This window comes from Oreochromis aureus, linkage group 14, assembly GCF_013358895.1.
Source record: "Oreochromis aureus strain Israel breed Guangdong linkage group 14, ZZ_aureus, whole genome shotgun sequence".
Classification (NCBI taxonomy): Eukaryota; Metazoa; Chordata; class Actinopteri; order Cichliformes; family Cichlidae; genus Oreochromis; species Oreochromis aureus.
Genome location: NC_052955.1, coordinates 17,903,958 through 17,931,096, shown reverse-complemented (window position 1 = coordinate 17,931,096; position 27,139 = coordinate 17,903,958). Strand labels below are relative to the sequence as shown.

The 27,139-nt window shown below is 40.3% G+C and overlaps 3 protein-coding genes across 4 annotated transcripts in view; 1 reads left to right on the top strand and 2 right to left on the bottom strand.

Moving 5' to 3' along the window:
• Nucleotides 1-27,139, bottom strand: part of LOC120432856 — a 520,225-nt gene that overhangs the window by 149,407 nt on the left and 343,679 nt on the right. The gene's annotated exons all lie outside the window — the stretch shown is intronic.
• gemin7 (gem (nuclear organelle) associated protein 7) lies at nt 403-3,007 on the bottom strand. Of its 2 annotated transcripts, none has more exons than XM_031727120.2 (2): nt 2,889-3,007; nt 403-1,386 (listed from the first exon to the last, which is right to left on the bottom strand). In XM_031727120.2, the coding sequence occupies exon 2, from the start codon at nt 1,363-1,365 to the stop codon at nt 979-981; it is 387 nt and encodes a 128-aa protein (XP_031582980.1). In that variant the 5' UTR covers nt 1,366-1,386; nt 2,889-3,007; the 3' UTR covers nt 403-978. The 2 variants fall into 2 exon arrangements, with proteins under 2 accessions (XP_031582980.1, XP_039454119.1); XM_039598185.1 differs by lacking the exon at nt 2,889-3,007 and adding an exon at nt 2,632-2,824.
• The window catches only part of LOC120432857 (galaxin-like), a 33,630-nt gene continuing 22,591 nt past the window's right edge, over nt 16,101-27,139 (top strand). The window contains exons 1-4 of the mRNA XM_039598174.1: nt 16,101-16,224; nt 16,832-16,862; nt 17,483-17,637; nt 22,818-22,952. Coding sequence (XP_039454108.1) covers nt 22,931-22,952 — 22 coding nt within the window. The 5' untranslated portion in view covers nt 16,101-16,224; nt 16,832-16,862; nt 17,483-17,637; nt 22,818-22,930. The remainder of the gene's footprint in view (nt 16,225-16,831; nt 16,863-17,482; nt 17,638-22,817; nt 22,953-27,139) is intronic.

The window sequence follows — 27,139 nt, the reverse complement described above, 5'->3', positions numbered from 1 at the left end:
AGAGAGAACGAAACACAAGGAAGCCAACATCCAAAGCTTCTTGAATGTCCTTCAAGAAGCCCAGAGAATTATTCCTGAAGACTACTTCAAGAAATTACAAAAAAGCTGCCTAAGAGTTCAGGCTGTGCTGAAGAATAAAGATTGCCGTACAAAATATTGACCTTGAAGCTTGTACTGTAAATGTACAAACAGTTTTTGCTTTATTTAAACTGTATGTTTTTGCACGTTTCAATAAATCACACATGCTTCCCATTTCTGTAGAAAATATAAAGAAATGGAGGTACTTCAAGACTTTTGCACAATGCCAAAAGGAAGAGTTTAATGAGCCCACTTTAGGAAAAGAGCTCGATCCAAGGGTGGATTTTGAAATTGAGCACTTCTTTAAACATGAATATTTACCAGTTATTTCTTTAGACATTTTATTTCGCAAAAAATAACATTTTGCCACACAGTCCTGATCACTTTCACAGAGAATACAAAAGGGTTTCTTTTAAGTGCAATATGTTATATACCTCATTCAGTTAAATTGAATGAGGCAATTTCACAACTCCAGCACCAGTACAGCAGTAATATGTTTGTACATATCTAACTCTGATGTTTAACTGAGACAGGAAACCTGTTCATAAACATGATACTGAGGCTAAATGTCAGGTGACATCTGGCAGGATTCACTGACCTCAAAAAGCTGCATTATCTTTGAAGTGTTGCACTTCTTTAACTTTGCAGACTGTTACAGCCTCTACCTCAGGCATTTGTTGAGACTTGTTATGAAACCACTAGTGGCACTTCTGATATTTAACTCAAGAGTATCACTGAGCTCTGGTGCAACCACTAAACTCTGCCATCAGGTTTGGATGGCTACCTCTTGACACAAAGGCACGCGACTCCCTCTTGTGTTAAAACAGTGGGACTGCTTGTTGAATGCAGTTAAACCACTAGCATATAATCCAGTCCACCGCACACACAACAGCAACATGTTTATACATCAAAGGTGAATGATATCACATCCTGACATCTGATTAGAGCCTCTTTCTGCACCCCAATGGGAGTGTGCAGGTCAGACACCTGAAAGTTCAGCACGTCAATGTCTGATGCCCCAAATGTGGCCTCCACCTTCACATTCTCGTACATCTGGAACTGAACCTTCTTGTTGGTCATGGAGAGCAAGCACCGGAGGAAGCCCTCTCTCAGCACAGATCGAGCATGCTGCTCTTTCTGCAGCTGCTCGCTGTCGGTATCTGAAGCTGCTGAGGAGGAAATGGAGGTTCGGCAGAGAGCGATGAAGCGGGGCGAGTTGGGGTCAAATCCACGGCTGTTGGGGTCAGGTCCTTTGGGCAGGCGGAGTACGGGCACTGGAGTCGCCATGCTGACTGCTTTTGCCAAAGCCTTCAAGAGGAAAATAGAAGTCAGGAGCAGGAAAATAAATGTGCTCAAGAAAAACTTTTCCAAGCGCAATCATACAAAAAAAGATTAAACTGCAAACTAAAAATAAACAGAGCTGCGTGCAGTTCAAAATTAGCTACAATATTATGAAAAAGTCGTTCATTGTCACTTGTTAATTGTCAGTTAACTTTTCTTATTATATGTAAGACTTGGCAAACTAAGTATTTAAAATGAAGTCAGGGGGATCATCATGGAAAAGTAATTTATTTATTTATTAGTTACATTAAGTAACAGGTATGAAAGCAGTTATGTAGCGCTATAGTTACAGCTCCTGCTACAAAATGTATGTAAACCATATGTGTTTGTTTTAAGTTAAGATGTCATTTTTGATACCATAGAAATTAACAATTCTAATTATAAGTCGTTATTCTTTTTTTCCTTTTTATCCCCCCCCCCCCAAATAAATCCAATATAGTGAATAAACCCATTTCAGGAAATATGGAAAATGTGAGATAATTGAGATAATGGGTTTTAATTTAACAGAGTTACATGATTTTAAAATGCCAAAAGGTCAGAATGGACCCCTTGGCACATGTTAAATGTGAATGAGTGATGGGATCCACGCCTGTAGTGAAAGTCTCTCAACAGGGACCTCATGGTTATGTCAACATCGCCATAAAACACCAAAAAATGTACAAAATAAAAATCATGAGTGGCTGATGTTTAGCTTTTGTATCCTGTCAATTTCTCATATCCATGTTCAGATTTTTGAGAACTGGTCTTCAGTCACAGATGTGACATAGGCAGAATTAAAAGCAGCATGTCAAGGATAAGGGAGATATAACGGAGACATAAGAGAAACAAGCAAAACAATAACAACAACAACACTGGCCTTAGTGTCGTGCATTCTTAGCTTTACTGAAATTAACAAACCTTTCATAGCTCGCAAAGAGTTGCTGATTAACAAATGATTTGATCCCATTCTCTGCTGCCTATCACTGTAAAGTATATTTTGATTTTATGTTTGTCTTTTTGTACGTGCGTTTGTAAGATTAAAGCAAATATACTATGCGCCATTCGGGGTTTTGATAACAAGTTATCCACATTTTCATTAAGTATTATTTTATCTTTTTCTCTCCCGCCCCCCTCGATCTTTCTTTCTTAAATACATTTGGAACTTTTCATTGTAAAAATGCACTTCAAATTTACGCTATTAATAAACACGAAAAAAAAAAAAACGATTTATACCTTTGTTTCATCCAGAGCATAGGTTACAGTGAGCTATAACGTTTCATGTACGCTGCCCTACATAATGCAAATTTACCAGAAAAATGTAAAATTTGCCAGTTTTTGATCAATAGAACTTCATTAACAGTTAGCCACTTGGTTTACAATCCCATTTAATTTAGACACAACATAACCGCACAAAACGACTAGAAAGCATAGTGAAACAATCGAATTAAAAATGCACAAATGCTCTAATAAACGCTCTTTCCTTTACTTACTGTGTGCTTCCTCGTGTTAGCACCGTGAGCAACAGCCAACTAGGCCCAGGCCTTGTTGTTCGGTTTCTTCCTCGATGGATTCATTTGCGCATATAAATCAGCTTAAATGTGCATCACCGCCCCCTACTGGACGTGAGGGCAAAGAGCCAAATTTAAAGTGAATTTTGAAATATTTTATTCTTTACATCAATAATAATAATAATAATAAACGTGGACATGTAGAGATAGAAGCAACTGTTAATACCATTAAAAATAATGTTTTTGAATGCAATTACTTCTTAAAGACACAGTAAAGTAACTTGTTAAAAGTGTGTCAAAGGTAAGTCAAATAACCATTCATTAAATCCAACATAAGCAGAAGAGCATTTCTGAAGTCAAAGTCATGCTACAAACTAGTTTACTGAAAATGACCTCCTCTGTTGTCATTTAAGCTGATTGTAGCATTTTTCTTCAGGACCTGTATTCGCAAACATTTGAAAAATCCCCTCACAGAGCATAAGTAAATTTTGTAGCCACTGATGTAAACAATATATATAACTTTTCACTAGTCCGTAGTTATGTTGCAACATGAAGTTTGAAAGCACATACTTTTGAAAGACGAAGTAAGATGAATTACCAGTTGAACTTTTCACAACGCCTGGGCTTATTTTGCCCCACAGCCACTGTGTAGTAAACAGTGTAGCAAAACAGAGCTCAAATGAACCAGACTGATAGACATAAGGTGTCACGGTCCTGGGTAGGTGACCCAGTCTTTTGGTTTTCATATTATTATTGACCTTTGTTTTTATCTGGGGTTTGACTGCTAGTGTGACGGTTTCTGTTTTGTATTTCTAGTTCAGAGGTTTTGGTCCCTGTACTCTGTGTCCCCTGTGTAGTTTCAAGTCCGTGCCCTTAAGACGGTTGTATTTCCTGTTTTACTTTGAAGGTCCGTGTCTCAGGTCATGTATTCTGTTTTGCTTCCCCAATGTCTTGTCTAATTAGGCTCAGCTGTGTCTCCCTCCTGTGTGCCATTTCCTTGTTACCTTTGCTGTGTCTCAATTCAAGGGCTACATCCTTCGGAGACCCGGCCTTCGCAGTCTACTTGGGCCTGGTCCTCCGAAGACCGAGAAGGCTGGAAGTGCGAGGCTGTGAAATAGGACGGTCTAGTCTTCAGATTTGTGTCACCAGCTGTGTTTAATAAACTCATCCATCTGCTCCTTGTTATCTTAAATATAACAGGACATTGGAGTAAATTCTCTACCATCTCACACTTCTGTTTAATCAGTTTTCTATTTGTTTATTCAACTGTGTGAAAACCGATTTACTCAGGAACAAATAAAACACAGGAAAAAGCCAAACAATAACATTGTTAAGTTATCTAAGTGGCTGATATATCATGTTTAACCTGAGTAGCAAAAGACCGGGAGTCCAGCTCGAGTGAGTCCTGACCACCCGGTCAGCTATTGAGTCTCCGAAAACATCAGAGCGCTTTTGCAAATATGTGATGTCTTGATAAACCGAGCAGATATTTGAAGTTGACACAGCTACATTCTCGTCTGAAAATATGTTAAAAGTTTACTTTGTGACCCAGAAAGAGTAATAAGATTAATATTAAAACTAAGCGGCTGCCGCCATTGTTGGAAACTGGAATTGGCTGGGCCGCGCTATGAATCCTGGGATAGGTTGGGCCATGAAGGATACATCTGACCCATCCTTCAAATTCAGGGAAATGAAAGACGCATTTGTCGGCCGCATTTGGAGCAGCCTTCGAATTGGGACAGCCCTCTTCGCATCACTGTGATGTAGTCGGCCTTCAAATGCGGCCTCTGAAGGATCCAGCCCTTGAATTGAGACACAGCCCTTGTGTGTATATTTAGTGTGTGGTTACCTCTGTTCTTCATCGGAGCATCTGCGTATCATGCATGTTGGTCATCCTGCTCATCTTCCCCAGTGTCTCTCCAGCTATGTTTCCATGTTTCAGGTTGTTTAGCTTTATAGTTTCATGTTTAGCTGTCTCCAGTTTAGGTTTTTGCTAGTGGTTTTGTGGTAATTCTTAACGCTGCAATAAAGGCTCAGTTTGAAACACTCTGTCCTGCACCATTGTCTGTGCCTGGGTCCACGCCTCTTATGACCACCATGACATAAGGGAAGATATTTTGTGATTTTTATTTCATTTTCATTCATTCTTTTTTTATCTTTGACATTATTTAGCTCTATAATTGTCAAGAGAAACTGAATTAAAATTGGATTTTTTTTTCTTATTTCTAAGTGTACTGCATTTTTCACTCTATGGAACTGGAAAATAAAACAGGATTTTGCTTTTAGTAAATGACGTTTGAGTTTTTTGGGGTGTAGTGAAAACATGTATTGCTTAGTGTTGGTTTGAAGATACAGGTGTTTGTTAGTGCTTTTGTGGTTCAGTTTAAAAGGTGATTGGTTAACTCAGTTTTATTTATACAGCACCAAATCAAAACAACAGTTGCCTGAAGGCACTTTATATTGTAAGGTAAACCCTACAATAACACATAAAGAGAAAAACCCAACTTGGATAACCTCCTATGAGCAAGCACTTTGGCAACAATGGGAAGGAAAAACTCCCTTTTAATAGGAAGAAACCTCCAGCAGAACCAGGCTCAGGAAAGGGCGACCATCTGCTGCGACCAGTTGGGGTGAGAGGAGGAAGACAGGACAAAAGACATGCTGTGGAACAGATACAAGGATTAATAACAAGAAAAAACAGTTAGTTAGAAATACCAACTGTTGCTTCACTCTGTGCAGGTTATTAATGTAGAAAGACAAGTTTTAAGTGATATAAATTTGCTCTGATAGTATTTGCACATCAGAACCAGTTTGTGTTACTTGTTAATTTTCACCTTTTAGTACTTTGCTGGCCTCATTCTCCATCTAATATGACTGTCAATGAACCAAATGTATATTGTACTTTATCTCAAGCAGCCACGTCAATAATAAAATATTAAATTGTAGTAAAATATCTAAAAATGTATCTAACTTTGACTGAGAAAATGAAGAAGCTTTTTTCCAAGAGAAGATTTATTCCTCTAAGGCAGGGGTGGGCAACTCCAGGCCTCAAGTTCCGGTGTCCCGTGGGTTTTAGATGTGTTCTTGATCCAATCTTGATCCATCCTCATTTAAATGGCTAAATTACTTCCTCAACATGTCTTGAAGTTCTCTAGAAGCCTGGTCATAAACTAATCATTTGATTCAGGTGTGTTGACCCAGGGTGATATCTAAAACCTGCACTGGCCCTTGAAGCCTGGAGTTGCCCACCCCAGCTCTAAGGTCATTATAAGGTCTTTGATTTTGTTTGTTCACAAGATGGAGCCAAAGTGCTTCAAATTTGCAAAGTCATCATTCAGTGAAAAGACATAGTGGAAAGCTGTGGGTTGGCAACCAGAGGAGTGAATCCAAAGGTGTAACATTAAGTAAATAATTTCCCAGACCCAAGCATTTGTAGCCTAAGCTCATTTGCAAATCCTGATGCTTTGTCCTTTGCAAAACCTGGTTCATGTTGCTATTAATTTAAGTGACAGGTGAAGGCCCAGTGTTTGCCAGTGCATCCCAGACAGTTTCTGCCTCTCTTAGTGGTGCATCCAGCCATGTTGGAACCCTCCTCTGAGGTCACAGCAGCAGCAACAGTGCCAGGCTGAAGAAAGTGAATGTATAGAAGGCAGCAAGCCCAGACAAGTCCAGGACACATACTCAGGGAGTGTGCTGACCCACTGGCACATGTCCTTATGGACAACTTTACCACCTTTCTGAAGCAGACTGTTGTTTCATCATGTTTCAAGTCTGCCACCCTATCATTACAGTGCCCCCAAAAAATCCACCATCACATGTTTTAATGACTGTTGCACTGACTCCCCTAAAGATGAATTGCTTTGAGAGGCTGCTAAGAACTACATTATCTCTATAGCTCCCATGTACGACTGCTACGGAGGCACAATGGAGTATGCTGACCAGCTGTATCTCCACCTGGTATGGCAGTTGCACGGTCTAAGACAGGGGTGGCCAACTCCAGGCCTCGAGAGCCAGTGTCCTACAGGTCTTAGATGTATCCTTGATCGATCACAGCTGATTTAAATGGCTAAATTACCTCCTCAACATTTCTTGAAGTTCTCCAGAGGCCTGGTAATGAACAAATCAGGTGTGTTGATCCAAGGTGATATTTAAACCTGCAGGACACCGGCTCTTGAGGCCTGGAGTTGGCCACCCCTGGTCTAAGACAAGAAACAACTGTAGTGGTAAGGACTGCAGTGAACATCATCAGGACTTCTCCATCCATCTAGGATGTCGTGCACAAACAACATCTCAGCAAAGCATTGTTTCCATCATCTGTGACTCCGCCCACTGACACCACGCACTGTTCTCCCCCTAGAAACAGATTCTGTGGCATGAATTCTGTTTTAACTTTGTTGTCTTGGTTCCAAAAGTTTATTTTAGTGCAATAAAACTGCATTTCCTGAACAACTCCATCTCTGCATAAAGGTAAGACACCAGACAAACAGAATTCACCCACTCAGCCAAGTGCTCGACCTCTCTCTATTTCCTAAGATCCTGTACATATGTCTGTGAAGGTTCTCAGTCATCCAGGTCATCGTAGTCTAAGGAGCTTGGAAAGGAAAGCGTCTGGACTTCTTTAGGTTGCTTGAAGACGTTTCACCTCTCATCCGAGAAGCTTTTTCAGTTCTAAGGGTCAATGGTGGAGAGTCCCAGATTTAAACCCAGTGGGAGTTTCCCCCCAAAGAGGGACAAAAGGAACCCCTGATGATCCTCTACCTAATCACATGAGCCAAGGTGTGAAAACGGGTGTGGGTCACGATCAGCCAGGGTTTCGGGTGAGCTCATTGTGAAACCTAACCCCACCCTATCATGTGATTTCCTGAGGTCAGATGGCCCAGGATGTGAGTGGGCGTTAAGGCATCTGGGGAGGGAACTCAAAACTGGATTATAGATGGCAGACAGTTGGTGTCGTAAACCACTGCCTCTGTTCAAAGATGGTCGCTCACAGTGGACATAAATGGTTTCTTTTATTCCTCTTTCAAACACTCTGTCTTTTCTGTTCAAAATGTGAACATTGGCATCCTTGAAAGAGTGACCTTTGTCCTTTAGATGCAGCTGGACAGCCGAGTCTTGTCCCGTGGAGGTGGCTCTTCTATGTTGTGCTGTGGGTTTATGAAGTGGCTTTTTGTTCTCTCCATTGTAGAGGTCTGGGCATTCCTCGCTGCACTGTACGGCATACACTACATTGTTAAGTTTGTGTTTACGAGTTTTGCCTTTGGGATGAACCAGTTTTTGTCTGAGTGTGTTGCTGGGTCTGAAGTATACTGGGATGTCGTGCTTGGAGAAGATTCTCTTGAGTTTTTCTGATACACCGGCTACATAGGGGATAACAATGTTGTTGCGTTTGTCTTTCTTATCCTCCCTAGCTTGTGTCTGATCTTCTTTTCTGTGCATCTTTGCTGACTTGATGAAAGCCCAATTAGGATAACCGCAAGAGCTTTCTTTACATGTGTGTATTCACTCTTTTTCCCTTCAGGCTTAGAGGGAACATTCTCTGCTCTGTGGTGTAGGGTCCTAATTACTCCAGCTTGTGTCTGATCTTCTTTTCTGTGCATCTTTGCTGACTTGATGAAAGCCCAATTAGGATAACCGCAAGAGCTTTCTTTACATGTGTGTATTCACTCTTTTTCCCTTCAGGCTTAGAGGGAACATTCTCTGCCCTGTGGTGTAGGGTCCTAATTACTCCAGTTTGTGTTCCAGATGGTGGTGGGAGTCAAAGAGGAGGTACTGGTCCGTGTGTGTGTGGGCTTCCGATAAACTTCAATGTTGAGGTTTCCATTCCCTTCAATGTGCATGGCACAGTCCAGGAATGGCAAACAGTTATTCTTTGTGTCTTCCCTGGTGAACTTGATGTTTTTATCCACAGCGTTAATGTGAGCAGTGAAGGATTCCACTTCTTGTGTTCCTGTACAGTTTTTCCTTACTTACTGTTAAGTTTTATTTATACATTTTCCCAATTTTCTTAGATTTTTCTCACATGTATATAACCTACATTCTTTTTTTTCTTTTTTTTTAAATATATTTAATACTTTTAGTTTTATTCATTTATATTATACAGTCTAATGGCAAGTAAATGCACTGACATTTTGTCTGACTGGTGTGTGTTCTGAACGACAATAAAGGGGCTATTATATTTTATTCTAGGCTACATGCAAGAGCTATACACAGCCTTCCCCAAAGGCCAGCTGGTATTAAAGAGGATGATATCTTCATCCCTGGGGGATTGTTTTTCCCCTAGAGCAGGGGTGTCAAACTCCAGTCCTCGAGGGCTGGAGTCCTGAAACTTTTCCATGTGTCCCTGCTGCAACACATCTGAATAAAATTTAGTAGGCCATTAGCAATTAGCTCTATAGAACTTGACTACATACTGAGGTGGCAACCCCTAACCCTACTCAAGTAAATTTAAGTAAAAGTGAAGTTTAATAAAGTACTTCAAAAACTATTTTTATTGCACCATGTTCATTCACTCTTGAGCTGCTGTAACATGAATCAAATGGCTGAACTGCCACCTCACCATGCATTCAAGTTCTATTGCTAATGACCCACTAAATTTTGGTGTAGCAGGCAGCCTCCCCCATATCTCAGCCTGTGGGGGAGGCTGAGATAATGACTGAGCAATCTTCAAAAGGGATTGTGGTTTGACTGCTGACCTGAGAACTGAGATGATTATTTCTCTAACAATATTCATAACAGATCGAAACCATAAGTTAGAAAAAAATCACTTCATCCCAGTCTTACTTTTTTGCTTCCTCTTTCTTACCCTAATCATCCCTCATAGTTTAAATGGTCACAGAGTGTGTTTGTCCTCATTACTGTGATGTGAACTGATGAGCAGTTTAAACAACAACAACAAAAAAAAGCTAAATAAACATATAGATATTTTAAAAGAGGCTCCATGCTCCACAAACTAGTGATGGCCCGCGTGAAGCTGACGCTCCGGAGCGTGTGTCGAAAAAAACAACACACTGGTTCAGAAGCACTGTGTCGAGGCTTGCTTCGTTTGGCAAAAGTCACGTGACCAGTGACGTCCGAAGCTTCATCACGCACGTAATCGCTTCGGTACCTGATTCAAATGGATATAAGGAAGTGAATCATTCACGGGATTTTGAGTTGATTTTGCTCAATTTATTTTATCTGCAGAAGTGAAAAACTTGAAATGTCCAAAATCATCTTTTCATAATGTAAATATCATTACTGCATATGACTTTAGAAATACTTCCATGTGAATTAAAGCTAATAAAGAATAAAAAAAATGTATTTGACACTATACGTAAATTACATTGCTACACATTTTAGAAAATCATTTTGTTTATTGTTTTTAGGTGATAGTCTGCAGGACCCATAAGTTGGCATATCTACCAACTTGCAGTGTAGTTCCTGCACTCCACAGCCGCTTCTGTTCCATGAGAGAGGATTTTCTCTTGGGCAGGAGAAATTATTTCTAAGAAAAGAAACAGACTCGGCCAGCGCACAGTAAAACTAATCCTCTTTTTAAATGAAAATAACAAAAAGGCTACCTTACATAGATCATGTTTTTACTTTGCAAGTTCATGGTTAGGGGTGGGTTTTGATCATCGCTTTTCTGATTACAATCCATTCTAAATTGAATAAAGTGATATTGATTCATTAAAATCCTGAGGCGATTTGTAAATTAAATGTTATTTTGCGTGAAATGCCAGCATCTCAGGTTAAACCTCACAAAATTTCGTCAAACACCAAACAGCTAAAACATACAAACGTAAACACAGAGCGCGGACCCGACGCGTCAGAATCAAATTTTGATGTGTAGGCGGGTTCGCGCTGTGTTTACTTTTTTTTTCCCCGCTGGCTTCTGAAGCTGCAGGTTTCATAACTCTCTGTTTACATCTCTAATTAAGTCTCACTAGTGTCAGCTTTCTTTTAATAGATACAAAAATATGGATATATACTGATAAATGATCAGAATTGTAATATGTCTGAGGCAAAACCTTCCAGATTCCAATCAAATTGAATCGGATCCTGTATCGAATCAAAATGATTCTACAAATCAGTGACGATACCCAGCCGTACTCAGCCCCCTAAGCATTTTCCCTTTCCAGTTCACAATCAATCCTACCCCTAGGTCAAAAATATGGATAGGACAATTGGCATAATCTAATAGTTTGTATGAACATACCTGTCCAGCTGTCCAGTGATTAAATGCACAAGTAGATGGAGGCAGGACTTCACAGCAGGGGCATACTCCATAGTGTGCTGTACATTATCATATGTACATTATATATATTGCTCACTTATTGTATTTACCAACATCAAGGAGTCATAAGCAAAGAAAGGCCACACCATGGTGCATGTTTCATAAGGAAAGTTTATTGATCAAAATGTATTAAGCAAATAAGCGTTACAAATTTTTCAGCCCCCCAATCGAGGAAAAAAATAACAATTACATGTTCAAAGCAACGCAACGGTGGCCCAATATCAGAGAGAACTCCACTCTGTGGAGTGAGCAGTGATAATTAAGCAGTCTGTTTCATTTTGCAGATTCAAGCTGCTCTTCATAATTTTCGCCACCAGATGTCACCGGAGAGGATTGTGTTGAAAAGCTTCGAGTAATGAACCGTTTTTCAATACAAGCTTCAGTGCTTCAGAAAGCTTCATTTGGCCATCACTACCACAAACGGTAAACACACATCAAGTCAAATCACTCTGCCAAACACTCATGCTCAGGAATCCAGGCGTGGGAAACAAGAATGGGTCCGAGGAATCTAAACACTATAAACAAAAATGAGATCAAAACCAGGAAATCACAAAGAAACAAGAGAGACAGTCTGGCCCAGGGGCCTGTTCTTCGTACCTCGCTAAGTAAGTTAGCCGGATTTGAATGTTGACGATTTCGCGTGATCTTGGATCGTTCGGTTCTCCGAAGCTCATCTGGGACTAGCTGTCATAGCAACAGATCCGTAAGCGTAAACCTGCTCGGGAGCAGGTTTACTTTATGTAAACAGGATTAGATCGCGGCCTCTCAGGTATGTCCGCTGCAGTTATATGAAAGCAAGAGCGATATTTCGCCACTGTTTTACCATAAATAAATATTAGCAATGTAACTAAAGATAATGTATTTGATTCTTTTATTGATTTCATACAGATACATACAGGTCATTTCGAAAAAAAGGAAATGTACTATTAATCATTCTATTACATGTAGTAGATCATGTCAGATGTAATTCATATTTTAGAGTAGTAATAGTAAATTACTACGTGCAATCAAGATGAGAGACCACGGCTAAAAAGCGAAGGTGGATTTGGGAAGTCTGTCGCAGCCATGTCCTGTCCGTTTGTACGCGAGCAAGGAAGGTGCAAGATTGATAAGGAGAGTTTACAGAATTTAGCGTATATTGCGGGATAGACGGGATCCTTTAGCTCGGCGCGACGGTGTGCTCATAGAGATATGATTCTCCCGTGAGGGTATTATTTACTCTCTCTCTCTCTCTCTCTCTCTCTCTCTCTCTATATATATATATATATATATATATATATATATATATATATATATATATATATATATATATATATATATATATATATATATATATACTTACTGTACTGTATATACTTACTCCCGACTTACTGTGCATGCTTCAGTCACCCCTTGCATGGGAACAGGTAAAAGTGATGGAGTGTTATGTCAAACTACACACAAAAACCCACAATGTCAATAAATGTCACAGTACAAAAGGGGTGTGACGAGGGGTGCAGGACCACCACCTGTCTTTATTTGCTCTGCCCTTTTCTTGGTTGCTGTTATAAACAAACAAACAGATTATTTCAGGGTCTCTTGTCATAGACTAAAAAGCAATATAAGTGATAAATATTACCATTCTGTGGAATATTTTTATATTTCACTTTACTTTTTCCCATGTTCTAGTGGGTCCTGTTGTGGCTCTAATGTGAAAGAGGATATGATGTAATATAATATAATGCGAATAAAATAATATCACATGATATAATGTAATATCATGGATCACTTACGAGTTTAATTTGTCAGCAACTTTCTGCCAGCCCTCTCTCCTTGCTTTTGCAGCCTTTGCAGTGTTCCCCTGCGTTTTAATTAAACTCTGAAACTCCTGATATCCCTCAATCAAGAGTTCTTGGTCTGCTGCCGTGAAATACTGGCGCACTCCTCGACATCTTCGCCGACCAATCACAGGGTTGCCGATCAATGTTTCTACTATCGATGCGTAGCCCTTTTAAGCCACCCAGTGATCTCAGATTACTTCATCCAGCTATACTAATCGTCAACAACAGGTGTGTTCGGAGAACCGGATTAGCGAGCTCAAAGTTAGCGCGATGATTTGATCTTGGATGTGTCATTTGATCTTGGATGTAGTAAGCGAGGTACGAAGAACAGGCCCCAGGGCTACACTAATGTAAGTTGTACAACGATCCAGCAACAAAAAGTAATGAGCCACTGCCTTAAATAGTGGCCAGAAGTTGCAGGATAATGAGCCACAGGTGAGTAACTGCTTGCAGGTGTGTGGGCCAAAAGCTGGAACTCATAATGAGCTCCGCATGAGGTTAGTCCACCTAAAACAGGGGTGGGCAACTCCAGGGGCCTGTTCTTCGTACCTCGCTTACTACATCCAAGATCAAATGACACATCCAAGATCAAATCATCGCGCTAACTTTGAGCTCGCTAATCCGGTTCTCCGAACACACCTGTTGTTGACGATTAGTATAGCTGGATGAAGTAATCTGAGATCACTGGGGGTGGTTTAAAAGGCTACGATCGATAGTAGAAACATTGATCGGCAACCCTGTGATTGGTCGGCGAAGATGTCAAGGAGCGCGCCAGTATTTCACGGCAGCAGACCAAGAACTCTTGATTGAGGGATATCAGGAGTTTCAGAGTTTAATTAAAACGCAGGGGAACACTGCAAAGGCTGCAAAAGCAAGGAGAGAGGGCTGGCAGAAAGTTGCTGACAAATTAAACTCGTAAGTGATCCATGATATTACATTATATCATGTGATATTATTTTATTCCACATTATATTATATTACATCATATCCTCTTTCACATTAGAGCCACAACAGGACCCACTAGAACATGGGAAAAAGTAAAGTGAAATATAAAAATATTCCACAGAATGGTAATATTTATCACTTATATTGCTTTTTAGTCTATGACAAGAGACCCTGAATAATCTGTTTGTTTATAACAGCAACCAAGAAAAGGGCAGAGCAAATAAAGACAGGTGGTGGTCCTGCACCCCTCGTCACACCCCTTTTTGTACTGTGACATTTATTGACATTGTGGGTTTTTTTGTGTGTAGTTTGACATAACACTCCATCACTTTTACCTGTTCCCATGCAAGGGTGACTGAAGCATGCACAGTAAGTCGGGAGTAAGTATATACAGTACAGTAAGTATATATATATATATATATATATATATATATATATATATATATATATATATATATATATGTATATAGAGAGAGAGAGAGAGAGAGAGAGAGAGAGAGAGAGAGAGAAAGTAAATAATACCCTCACGGGAGAATCGATATCTCTATGAGCACACCGTCGCGCATTGAGCTAAAGGATCCCGCTCTATCCCGCAATATACGCTAAATTCTGTAAACTCTCCTTATCAATCTTGCACCTTCCTTGCTCGCGCACAAACGGACAGGACATGGCTGCGACAGACTTCCCAAATCCACCTTCGCTTTTTAGCCGTGGTCTGTCATCTTGATTGCACGTAGTAATTTACTATTACTACTCTACAATATGAATTACATCTGACATGATCTACTACATGTTATAGAATGATTAATAGTACATTTCCCTTTTTTTCGGAAATGACCTGTATGTATCTGTATGAAATCAATAAAAGAATCAAATACATTATCTTTAGTTACATTGCTAATATTTATTTATGGTAAAACAGTGGCGAAATATCGCTCTTGCTTTCATATAACTGCAGCGGACATACCTGAGAGGTCGCGATCTAATCCTGTTTACATAAAAGTAAACCTGCTCCCGAGCAGGTTTACGCCACGGATCTGTTGCTATGACAGCTAGTCCCAGATGAGCTTCGGAGAACCGAACGATCCAAGATCACGCGAAATCGTCAACATTCAAATCCGGCTAACTTACTTAGCGAGGTACGAAGAACGGGCCCCAGGCCTTGAGGGCCGGTGTCCTGCTAGTTTTAGATATCACCCTGGGTTAACACACCTGAATCAAATGATTAATTCATGACCAGGCCTCCGGAGAACCTCAAGAGATGTGGAGGAGGTCATTTAGCCATTTAAATCAGCTGTATTGGATCAAGGACACATCTAAAACCTGCAGGACACCAGCCCTCGAGGTCTAGAGTTGCCCACCCCTGACCTAAAACTACCAACCAACAATCCAGCCACCCAACCAACCATGGAGCACAGAGTATAAAAAAAAAAAAACCACAAACACACATCAAACAATTTATGGTTGGGGGAGTGAGTTCCTTAGTGTACCCATGTGAAAATCCCCCTTCTTGGTCTCTTTTTGCGTCTTTCTCTAAAATATTTGAATTGACTTGTGTCACCTTTAAACAATCAGTATGCTTGATAGGGAATTTAAGGATATTGGCTTGTGCAATTGATCCATCCATCAATCCTCTTCCGCTTATCCTTGTCAGGGTCACGCAGGGGCTGAAGTAAGTGCTAATTGTTTTGTGTCTTCTTGTACACATATGCTACACGACAGGTGTATTAGCGAGTAGTCATTTGAAAGCTCAGTGTGCAGATGAGTTTGTTGGTCATTCCAAAACGTTTGTATTTTATAATTTAGATCGCTTTCTACCCAGATGAACATAATGGACAATTTTAAAACTTGTCTTCATCATATAGCCTTTAAAATCAGAGGTAAGTTAATTACCCCGCTTTGATATTACTGAACCTGTGTTATGAATGAAGGGTTATGATGGCTGTACATTTTTAAGCAAACACATTGTGTGTGTGTGTGCGTAAGCCACCTTGATTCTGTGTTGACTAATTCCACATTTATCATGAGGGAGGTGTGGTTTTAAAAGAGTTTAGACCGAGCGGTTTGCTTCTTTTGCATCTCACTTTTAGAGACAATTTGTGGTCGGAATTTCTTAAAATATTTACAGATGTTCTCCCTCTGGGCTCCAGGCTTTGGTAGGCTACTTCATTCCTTTGCTAAAATTGAATATTTTTAATTAAACATTAGTATTACTTTAATAATGCTTCCGTCTCCCGTCTTTCAGTTTTGCTGATTTTTGGCATCACCACTGTCTGTGGTAAGTAAGGTTTTTTCCTCAAAATTAGGGACCACTTGTTCCATACAGCTCATACTGTGTTGATATTGTGTTTCCTGAACTATGTGTATGTGTATGTGTGTGTGTGTGTGTGTGTGTGTGTGGACGCAGAGGATGCATGTATTTATTTGTTATTCATTTTTTATATTATTTTCCATCTACCTATCTATCTACCTGTCTGTCTGTGCGTGTGTGCGTGTGTGTGTGTGTAGAGAGAGAGAGAGAGAAAATAATGTTTATCCACTTTAGGCTTTTTCACGTCAACAATTTTAAAATGGGCTTCATGTGAAAAGAAAACAGCAGAAGAACTAGGTTACTGTTTCCATCTGTTCCCTTTCCTCTCTCTCTGTCTCTCTGTGCAGTATTCTGTGGTTATGTCGCAACTAATGTACAGTGGAAAAAGGCAGTCGATTGTTGCTATTGAACAGATACTTTTGTAAAATTTATCAAATTGTATCACGTTAGTCAATGACATGCCATAACCTTTGAATTATGAAATTTTGAATCTATTTATTCAGAAAAACAGGTTAACGGGTTTTAGTTTGTTAATACGAATGACTCACAGCTTTGAATGTTTGCTTGTCCACAGAGCCTGCAGCCTCCAATAATAACTGTCATCGGTGAGTCACCTCTGCCTTACTGTGAAAATGTGTGATGCTTATTTTTACCACTTGACCATTATTGCAAGTTAAGTCCTGTTCAGTGAGTGTCACTGAGTTTCCATACAAGAAAAGAATTAACAAATGAGGCTGTCAAGCAAAAGTTCAAGCAAAAGGAATGAGTTGGATTTGTTGAAATTGGTGTTGCATGCTTGTCCACCTTTGTTTTTTAATGGCTGAGTAATGACTAAACATTTGTCCATTCTCTGGTCTCTTGCTGCTTAAGTGTGCATTAACGATTTGACCAGATCTGTCAGTTCAGGGTTAACGTCTGCTTTCACCAGCTGATCGGCCGTAGTACCTTGACCATCCACTTCATTAACGTAATTTTTCTTTCCACTTCTGATCATCATACTCACTTCACCCATTAGAGCCCACACTTCTGACACCACTTGTCAGTTTGACCAGCAGTCTCTTTTAGGTTCAAACAAAAGGCATTAGATTGTAATGCCAATCTTCCACAAACTAATAAAAATACAATAACAGTAATGAAACCACATGTCTTCCCTGCAGAGGAAGATATACTTTTATATCTGACTGCCAGCGATAATGTCCAGGCTTTGGTTATCTATGCTTTTCAGAAAAGACTGTAATGGAACATGGTATGACATCAAAGAGGCTACATGCTGCGGAAACAGACTTTACCCTGGTGCAGGCCTGTCTTGTTGTGGAAATGAGCCTTACAGTCCTGGAACAGCCACTTGTTGTAAACAGCACCACAGATACACTGTCACAGGTAATGAATTTATAAGATAGAAAACTGAAATGTTAAAAAAATATATGTATAGAATTGTAATTTTAAAAAGTCTGTCAATAAATGTTCATCAGCTGGTATTAAAATAGGTTATATGTTTCCATCTATTCAGATCTATTCTTAAAGGTCTTTTTCTCACTTCTGAGAATATTTGTGTATCACTCAACCTTGCATTATGCTTATTAAGCAGATTAAGGTTTTTCTTTTTTAGCAAACAAAAAAGTGCTACACACCTACAGTGCGGATGTGATGGTTAAGAGGGAAAGCTTACACTATTTTGTTGCAACCATCATAAAGTACAGGGAGATGTGAGGAAACAGAAGTACAGTGCATCAGTTCAATTCAATTCAATTTTATTTATATAGCGCCAAATCACAACAACAGTTGCATGCCTCATGGTGCTTTATATTGCACAGTAGATTGTACAATAATAGATACAGAGAAAAACCCAACAATCAAATAACCCCCTATGAGCAAGCACTTTGGTGACAGTGGGAAGGAAAAACTCCCTTTTAACTAGAGATGGCACGATACCACTTTTTTATGTCCGATACCGATACCGATATCATAAATTTGGATATCTGCCGATACCGATATGAATCCGATATAGTGTGTTTTTTAATCAATAAAACTGTTTTTTTAATATCTTGCTGCATTTTGTATAAGTTCATACTCAAGTTTAAATAAACAATAACACTAAAGCTATTCTGTTATACCTGCATGTAAAAAATACACTGCACCCAAAATATTTTATAGTTCAGCAACACTGATCAATCTAATAAACTTAAACCTACTCCATCCTCCCTATTCTGGTATTTTAAAGAGTACTTAGCAGAAATATTAAGCAACCTAACTAATAGGGTTGCAAACTCCCAGCAAAAAAAAATAGGGAACCAACCCCCCACCCTCCACCTCATGATGCTTAATCGATGTAATCAACTTTAATTTAATGCAGGGTGAAAAAAAATGCACAGAATTAAATTATTTTTCAAGAATAATTAAATAGATTCAACATCTTTCTTCAACACAATTGCAGACTGCACAGATGGTACCTTCCCAAAGGAAAAAGTACTATAGCTTACTAGGGTATATTAGACTTAATAGTTACTATATACAGTAATGGACTTCTATACATTTTACATAAGATTAAAACTTTGGGTGTAAGATTCAGATAATTATTTATTAAAAGCTAGATAGTTTAAATGAGAATAAGAAAGAAAAGTATTTCTTTGTGCCCCCTTTTCCCTGTTAATGCCCTATCGGCCCCCCTGGCTAAACTTTGCTAGATCCGCCCCTGCACAGTTACCAGCCGTCAGCTACGTAGAAAAGGATCCTGGTGTAGAAAGTAATATTAAATAAATTCTAACAACAGCTTATCAAGCTTAAAGGTGCTGCTGTTGTTCCGCCGCTGGTTTCCTCTTTCTGGTGCGAAGTGGGCCAAAAACAAAGAAGAGAGACAGACTCGCGACAGAAAAGCCGATCAGCTGATCATTGATCAGTTTCAAGATTGAAGTAGCCACAGGAAGGTGAGGGAGAGAGAGAGAGAGGCAGTCGCTCCATATATCGGTTGTTAAGCTTAACATGGGAACGCTTTACAAACATTCAGAGATGAACTTACACACTTGCTTTACTTCTCTCTGGGATAACTTCCTCGGAGATGAAATGCTGGTTTGGTAGCGAGGCTACAAATACACACAGCCGCTCTATCACCTGAGGCATACTGCTCCGACGTGCTACGGTTATGAGCCGAGTTACGCCATGTCGCAAGTTTTGTATTTTTTTTTTATATTTAATGTATCGGATTACATTTTTAATTTCTCACCGATATCCGATCCAGTAATTTATGTCAGTATCGGACTGATACCGATACGTAATATCGGATCGGTCCATCTCTACTTTTAACAGGAAGAAACCTCCGGCAGAACCAGGCTCAAGGAGGGGCCGCAATCTGCTGCAACCGGTTGGGGTGAGAGAAGGAAAACAGGATAAAGACATGCTGTGGAAGAGAGACAGAGATTAATAACAGATATGATTCGATGCAGAGAGGTCTATTAACACATAGTGAGTGAGAAAGGTGACTGGAAAGGAAAAACTCAATGCATCATGGGAATCCCCGGCAGCCTACGTCTATTGCAGCATAACTAAGGGATGATTCAGGGTCACTTGATCCAGCCCTAACTATATGCTTTAGCAAAAAGGAAAGTTTTAAGCCTAATCTTGAAAGTAGAGATAGTGTCTGTGTCCCGAATCCAAACTGGAAGCTGGTTCCACAGAAGAGGGGCCTGAAAACTGAAGGCTCTCCCTCCCATTCTACTTTTAAATACTCTAGGAACAACAAGTAAGCCTGCAGTGCGAGAGCAAAGTGCTCTAATAGGGTGATATTTAAGATAAGATGGGGCCTGATTATTTAAGACCTTGTATGTGAGGAGCAGGATTTTGAATTCAATTCTGGATTTAACAGGAAGCCAATGAAGGGAAGCCAAAACAGGAGAAATATGCTCTCTCTTTCTAGTCCCTGTCAGTACTCTTGCTGCAGCATTTTGGATTAACTGAAGGCTTTTCAGGGAGGTTTTATATAATAATAATGAATTACAGTAGTCCAGCCTGGAAGTAATAAATGCATGAACTAGTTTTTCAGCGTCACTCTGAGACAGGATATTTCTAATTTTAGAGATGTTGCGCAAATGGAAGAAAGCAGTCATACTAGTGATGTGTCGGTCGCGAACGAAAAGGCTCTTAAAGCCGGATCTTTGACGTGAACGACGCGAGCTGGCTCCTTATCGCGAGCTGTGGGGTTTTTTTTTCTTTCTCTCACCCCCTCTCTCTCGCACTTTTTTCCGCTTCACTCCGCATGCGAGCCTTGTGCTTTGCGCTGGGAAGAGGGGCTGTAGTTACACTCGCAGTAGCACAGGAACAGAGCCGGAGGGAAAGAGAGAGAAAGAGAGCCAGGGACAACAACGTCACATTAGAAAGGTATAGTAATCATCCACAACTATTGTCAGTTGCGGATGATAAAGGATTCAGAAAGTTTATTCATGCAGGCCCATATGACAGAGAATATGCATGTTCTTTTTGTTTTCATATTTTAATTTATATTTAATTGTGTTGTGGTTTGCAGTGTTTTGTGTTGTTTCATTTTAAATTTGTTTAAAAGGAAAAAGCTGAAAATTTAAATAGTTAAACGCTGAACTGTGACTAGTTGGTTTTTGTATTATATGATTTATTTATTACATTTTATGTGGAGTGAATAAATAAAAGTATATTTACGGTGGCCCCTAGAGACAAAGCACGTACAAACTCCAAAACACGTACAAACCCTGAAGCATGTACAAACTCCAAAACACGTAAAAACTCCAAAACACGTAGAAACTCCAAAACACATACAAAACACAACAGAAGTGCTCCAGAATGCTAGGTGCAGTGTTGAGCTTTTGTTACCTAGTGGCTACACAAGCCAGCAAGTACCAACGACCAGATTTGGTGTGTAGTAGTAACAGGTAAATGAACTTTTTTTTTTTAATTGTTTGAATATATATGAGTGCTTGTGTATAAATACACAAAACATACACATATGCTTTCAATTGTGTTATTTAAGTGATCTAGATAGCTCTGTTTTGGAAGTTCAGTTAACTCTAGGAATGTGTTTTGGAGTTTGTACGTGGAATTTGTACGTGCTTTTTGGAGTTTGTATGTGCTTTGTCTCTAGGAGCCACCACATATATTTATATATAAACATATATAAATAAAACCACTTTTTTTTTTACATTAGTAATTCCTTTTGTGCATAATTTTATATTATTGTTAATAATAAATTAATTAAAGCAACAAAACAACCTAAAGAGCGGGTTAGGAGCCGAAAGAGCCGGCTCTTTCTAGTGAGCCGAACTGAAAGAGCCGGTTCTCTAAAAAGACCCGGAAATCCCATCACTAAGTCCTACATATTTGTTTATTATGTGCATTGAAGGACATGTCTTGGTCAAAAGTGTTACTGGAGGCCAAGGTAATGCCATCCAAAGTAAGAATCTGGTTAGATACCATATTTCTAAGATTTTCAGGGCCGAAGAAAAATATTATAGCGCTTCACTTGTTCCACAATTTATTACATTGCAATATTTATTAATGGATTAAATTCATTTTCACCCCAACATTCTACAGCTAACACCCCAAAGTGACAAAGTAGAAAAATAGTTTGCCTGAAATTCTTGCAAATTCATTAAAAATAAATGATAACACTTATATGTACAAGTATTCACAGCCTTCACTCAATACTTTGAAGCTCCTTGTTGAGTCTTTTTGTGTATGATTTTTAGACAATTTGTCATATTATTCTTGGCAGAAACTCTTAAGCTCCATTGGGTTGAACAGGGACCATATGTACACAATCATTTTCAGATATGTACAATTAGATTTAAATCTGGTTTCCGACTTTCCCAATTAAAGACATTCACATACTGGTCCCAAAGCGACTCCTTTGCTGTCTTGGCTGTGTGCTTAGGATTGTTGTCCTGTTGGAAAATTAACCATTGCCCCTTCTCCAGTCCCTGCTGCCGAAAAACATCTACACACCGTGATACTGCCACCACCATGCTTTACTGTAGGGATGGTGTTAACCAGGTAATTGGTGGTGCCTGGTTTCCTCCAGATATGATGTTTGGCATTCAGGCCAAAGAGGCAAATCTTTGTTTCATCAGACCAGAGAATTGTTTCTCCTGGTCTGAGAGTCCTTCAGGTGACAGCTACTCCAGGCAGGCTGTCATGTGCCTCTACAAGACAGGCCCGATCAGTGGAGTGCTGCAGAAATGGTTGTCCTTCTAGAAGGCTCTCCTCACTCCACACAACTTTAAGAAGAGTCCTGGTGATTCCAAACTTCTTCCATTTATGTGCTCATTGGGACCTTCAATGCTGAAAAAAATTTTCTGCACTCTTCCCCATATCTGTGTCTTGATACAATCTTGTTTCATAGGTGTGAATATTTTCCAGATGCACTGTGGCTGTCTCGATGATGCTCAAGTAAAAGAAACAAAAGAAAACAAAACAGTTTTTAGATTGAACTTTGAGTTTCTTTGAAGTTGTGAACTTTCGAATCGTGATTTAATGCACTTATAATCATACTCTTTCAGCAGTTACATTAAGGTACTGATGTCTGCATCCTGTTTTTACAGCCAGTGTTACACAGGGTCTTAGTGAAAAGGTATCGAGCTGCTGTGAACTGAAGGCTTACAACCCAGTGAATGAAATATGTTGCCAGTCAGCCATCATAGCAAAACCTTCACCAATGGCTGAGTGTTGTGGTAAAGGTGAGTAGATACACTGATGGAAAGCATTAAATCAATTATAAAGTATACAATGAAAATACAGAGTTACGTTTTCTCTTGAGTGTCTAAGAATTTGTAATTGTTTGAGTATTAAATCGTGAGATTCAGTTTAGGTGCAAACTGAAAGAGATAGGAAACTGCAAGGTGGTGTCAAGAGAGAATATAACTAGCCACCATCAGATGGTAGACTTTGGAAATCAAGAGAAATGACTGAAGGCAGAGAAAATGATTAAGTGATGGCTTGATGCATGCTCAGTCATTCGGGTGAGGAAATCCCAACATTTTCATTGGGAGAAATGTTTCGTCACTCATCCAAGTGATTTCTTCGGTCTCAGCTGACTGCTGGTTTCCCCAACCTTATAAATAGTACATTTGCATAATGACAGGCACTAGCACCACTGACTAACAATGAGTCATAAGGGTTGTTCATGATAATTATTATACAAATTGTCATGACCATTAATTTTTACATCAAGATAACCAGGGGTTAAAGTCAAAATCAAAGGATGTTCTCTTTATGGATTTTGTGAACTAGACTGCACCATATATACCAGGGGTCTGCAACCTTTAACACCCAAAGAGCCACTTGGACCCGGTTTCCACGCAAAAGAAAACACTGGGAGCCGCAAATCCATCCATCCATCCATCCATCCATCTTCATCCGCTTTATCCGAGGCCGGGTCGCGGGGGCAGCAGCCTAAGCAGAGAAGCCCAGACCTCCCTCTCCCAAGCCACCTCCTCCAGCTTATCCGGGGGAACACCAAGGCGTTCCCAGGCCAGCCGAGAGATATAATCTCTCCAGCGTGTCCTGGGTCTGCCCCAGGGCCTCCTCCCGGTGGGACATGCCCGGAACACCTCACCCAGGAGGCGCCCAGGAGGCATCCTTGTCAGATGCCCGAACCACCTCAACTGGCTCCTTTCGATGTGGAGGAGCAGCGGCTCTACTCTGAGCCCCTCCCGGATGGCCAAACCTCTCACCCTATCTCTAAGGGAGAGGCCAGCCACCCTTCGGAGGAAGCTCATTTCTGCCGCTTGTATCCGCGATCTCGTTCTTTCGGTCACTACCCACAGCTTGTGGCCATAGGTGAGGGTAGGGACGTAGATCGACCGGTAAATTGAGAGCTTTGCTTTTACACTCAGCTCCCTCTTCACCACGACGGACCGGTGCAGCGTCCGCATCACTGCAGCCGCAGCACCAATCCATCTGTCGATCTCCGGCTCCCTTCTCCCATCACTCGCGAACAAGACCCCGAGATACTTGAACTCCTCCACTTGGGGCAGGAACTCATCCCCGACCCGGAGTTGGCACTCCACCCTTTTCCGGCTGAGAACCATGGCCTCAGATTTGGAGGTGCTGATCCTCATTCCCGCTGCTTCACACTTGGCTGCGAACCGTTCCAGTGCGAGCTGGAGGCCTTCACCTGATGAAGCCAACAGAACCACATCATCCGCAAAAGCAGAGATGAGATTCTGAGGCCACCAAGTGAAAGCCCTCCGCCACTTGGCTGCGCCTAGAAATCCTGTCCATAAAATTATGAACAGAACCGGTAACAAAGGGCAGCCCTGGCAGAGCCCATCACCCACCGGGAACGAGTCCGACTTATTGCCGGCAATGCGAACCAAACTCTTGCAACGGTTGTATAGGGATCGAAGTTTGGGAGCCGCAAATACTTTTTGAAATCTAAAATGAAGATAACACTGTATATATTGTTTTTAACCTTTGTGCTTTGTGCGAACATCTAAAGTAAGTAAGTAAAGTTTATTTATTAAAGGCTTTTCACAGACAGGCAGTCACAAAGCGCTGTACACAAATATTAAAATAAACAATACAATCAATAGACATTATACACAATGTAAAAGATCAAATGTAAATAATGTAAAGAATATAAAATACGTAGATCAACAAAAGGCTTGTTTGAACAGAAAGGTTTTTAACTGCTTTTTAAAAGAATCCACAGAGCAACTAAGGTGTGTTGCTTATGTAATCCATGCTACAGAGTGCTACAGAGAAAATTACATTTTATTTATGTAATTAACACATTTTGACCTCTTAAAGAAATATAACAAAAGGAAAGACACCCAGCTGAACTAAAATGATCCATGTAGCAAACAAAAACTGTTGTGAGTCACCTTTTTTCAGGTCAAGGCTTTTGGAGCCTTGACCTGACTTTTAAAAAGTAATTGAAAAAAAGCACTATGCCGTTAAAAAAAAAAAAAAAAAAAAAATAGATATTTGCAAAATTCTGCCTAAATATCTATTTTACCTTGTTAATGTGTGTGGCGGGGCGTGGTCTGCAGTGCTGCTGCATGGGAGTCGGACGCACCTGAGCGGCACCCGCAATCACGCCTCGCAGCCTTAAAGCCTGTTCTCTCTCTGCTGTTGTGTTGTCGGCAGTGTTGGGACTAACGCGTTATTAAGTAACGCGTTACAGTAACTACGTTATTATTGTGGTAACGAGCACGGTACTAGTTATTATGCCAAAACCAGGAAGCGTTACTCGTTACTGGGATTTAGATAGGCTCGTTACTCGTTGCCGTATGGTGGATATCGCGGAGCTTCCACAGATTCAATAACATTAGCAAGTGGTGGAAGCCAGCAGGTGGATGAAGGAAAGGAGGCAAGAGGAGAGACCAAGCGGCCGCCGGTCCGCGTGTCAGGTGAACTGAACTTCAGGTAAGAAGTTATGACCTGCAGTCTATCTGAGTCAGATATAAACCAAGTTTAGGTGGAGTTTATTTTCAGTATGCTGACATTTTCGTACTGCGTGCTAGCTAGCATGACGGAGTTTCTATACAGATGGGTGGGTGCTATGTTACTGATGTTGAACTTTATTTTGTTCATAGGTTAATTATTAGAGTTGCCAACCGTCCTGTAAAAAACGGAATCGTCTGGTATTCAGAGAAAATATTACGCGTTTCGTACTGAGGTGAAAAGGAACATAGTTTGTCCCGGACTTCAGCTACAATGAAAAAGACACAAAGCTGAAGCTGCACAGCTGCCTCTTCTTCTCTCATTCTCTCCTCTCCCGTTTCTACTTCAATCACGAAACTGATCAGTGATCAGCTGATCGGCTTTTCTCTCGTTTGTTTATCGCCCACTTTGCGCCAGAAAGAGGAAACCAGCGGATGTCGCGTTAAACAACAGCAGCACGTTTAAGCTTGATCAGCTGTTGTTAGAATTTATTTAATATTAATTTCTAGTATCAGCTGATGTTTGCTGGAGCCACAGCTGTAAAGCTGCTGGTCATGATATCGGTTTGGTTATCTGGTGAGAGGAAACATGCAGATGAAACCAGGAGATGTCCTTACTGAATCATCAGAGCTGAACAGGTGATGGAGAAACAGGTTTACCTTTTAGGTGACATGAATGAGTTCAAGGGAAGTTATGAGCTGTTTCTGAGAAACAAATAACACCAGGATCCTTTTCTACGTAGCTGACAGCTGGTAACTGTGCAGGGGCGGATCTAGCAAAGTGTTGCCAGGGGCCAGGTAGGGCATTAACAGGGAAAGGGGGCACAAGGAAATACTTTTCTTTATTATTCTCATTTAAAATGTCTCGCTTTTAAAAAAAATAATTATCTGAGTCTTACAACAAACAGTTGATAGATTGATACATATATACCATCAGAACAGTGTACATCACTGTCACAACAGTGTTTATTTTCATTCAAAGGCTTTATGATTTTTCCTATAATGGTGGGCTAGTCAAAATGCCCGGGACGATTTTTTTTGTCCCAGTCCAGCTCTGTATGCAGCTCATCTGCAGTCTGGTGTTACCTACATATTACCTACATCTTCCTATTCAGAAGGCAGAATCTCCAAGTTCGAGTACAATCAAAAGCACCACGACTGCAGTTTTGTGTTGGATGTAAAAGCAGGCTAGAATCATGGCGGCGGTCAACGACGGTCCAGGCGTGGGATTTCTCTTGTGGAAATGTGCACATTATTTTCTCCTTTCTGTTGGTAGGTGGCACAGTGCACTTGTGGCAAGTAAGCAAGCTAGAAGACTGGCAATCTTGCTGGGTATCCAGTTACGGAAGCAACACATTAACAAGAGAATTCTGAGTAAAACCAAAGTTACTTTCCCTAGTAACTAGTTACTTTGAAAGTAACGAGTAACTTGAAGTAACTGAGTTACTTTTTTAGAGAAGTAACTAGTAATGTAACTA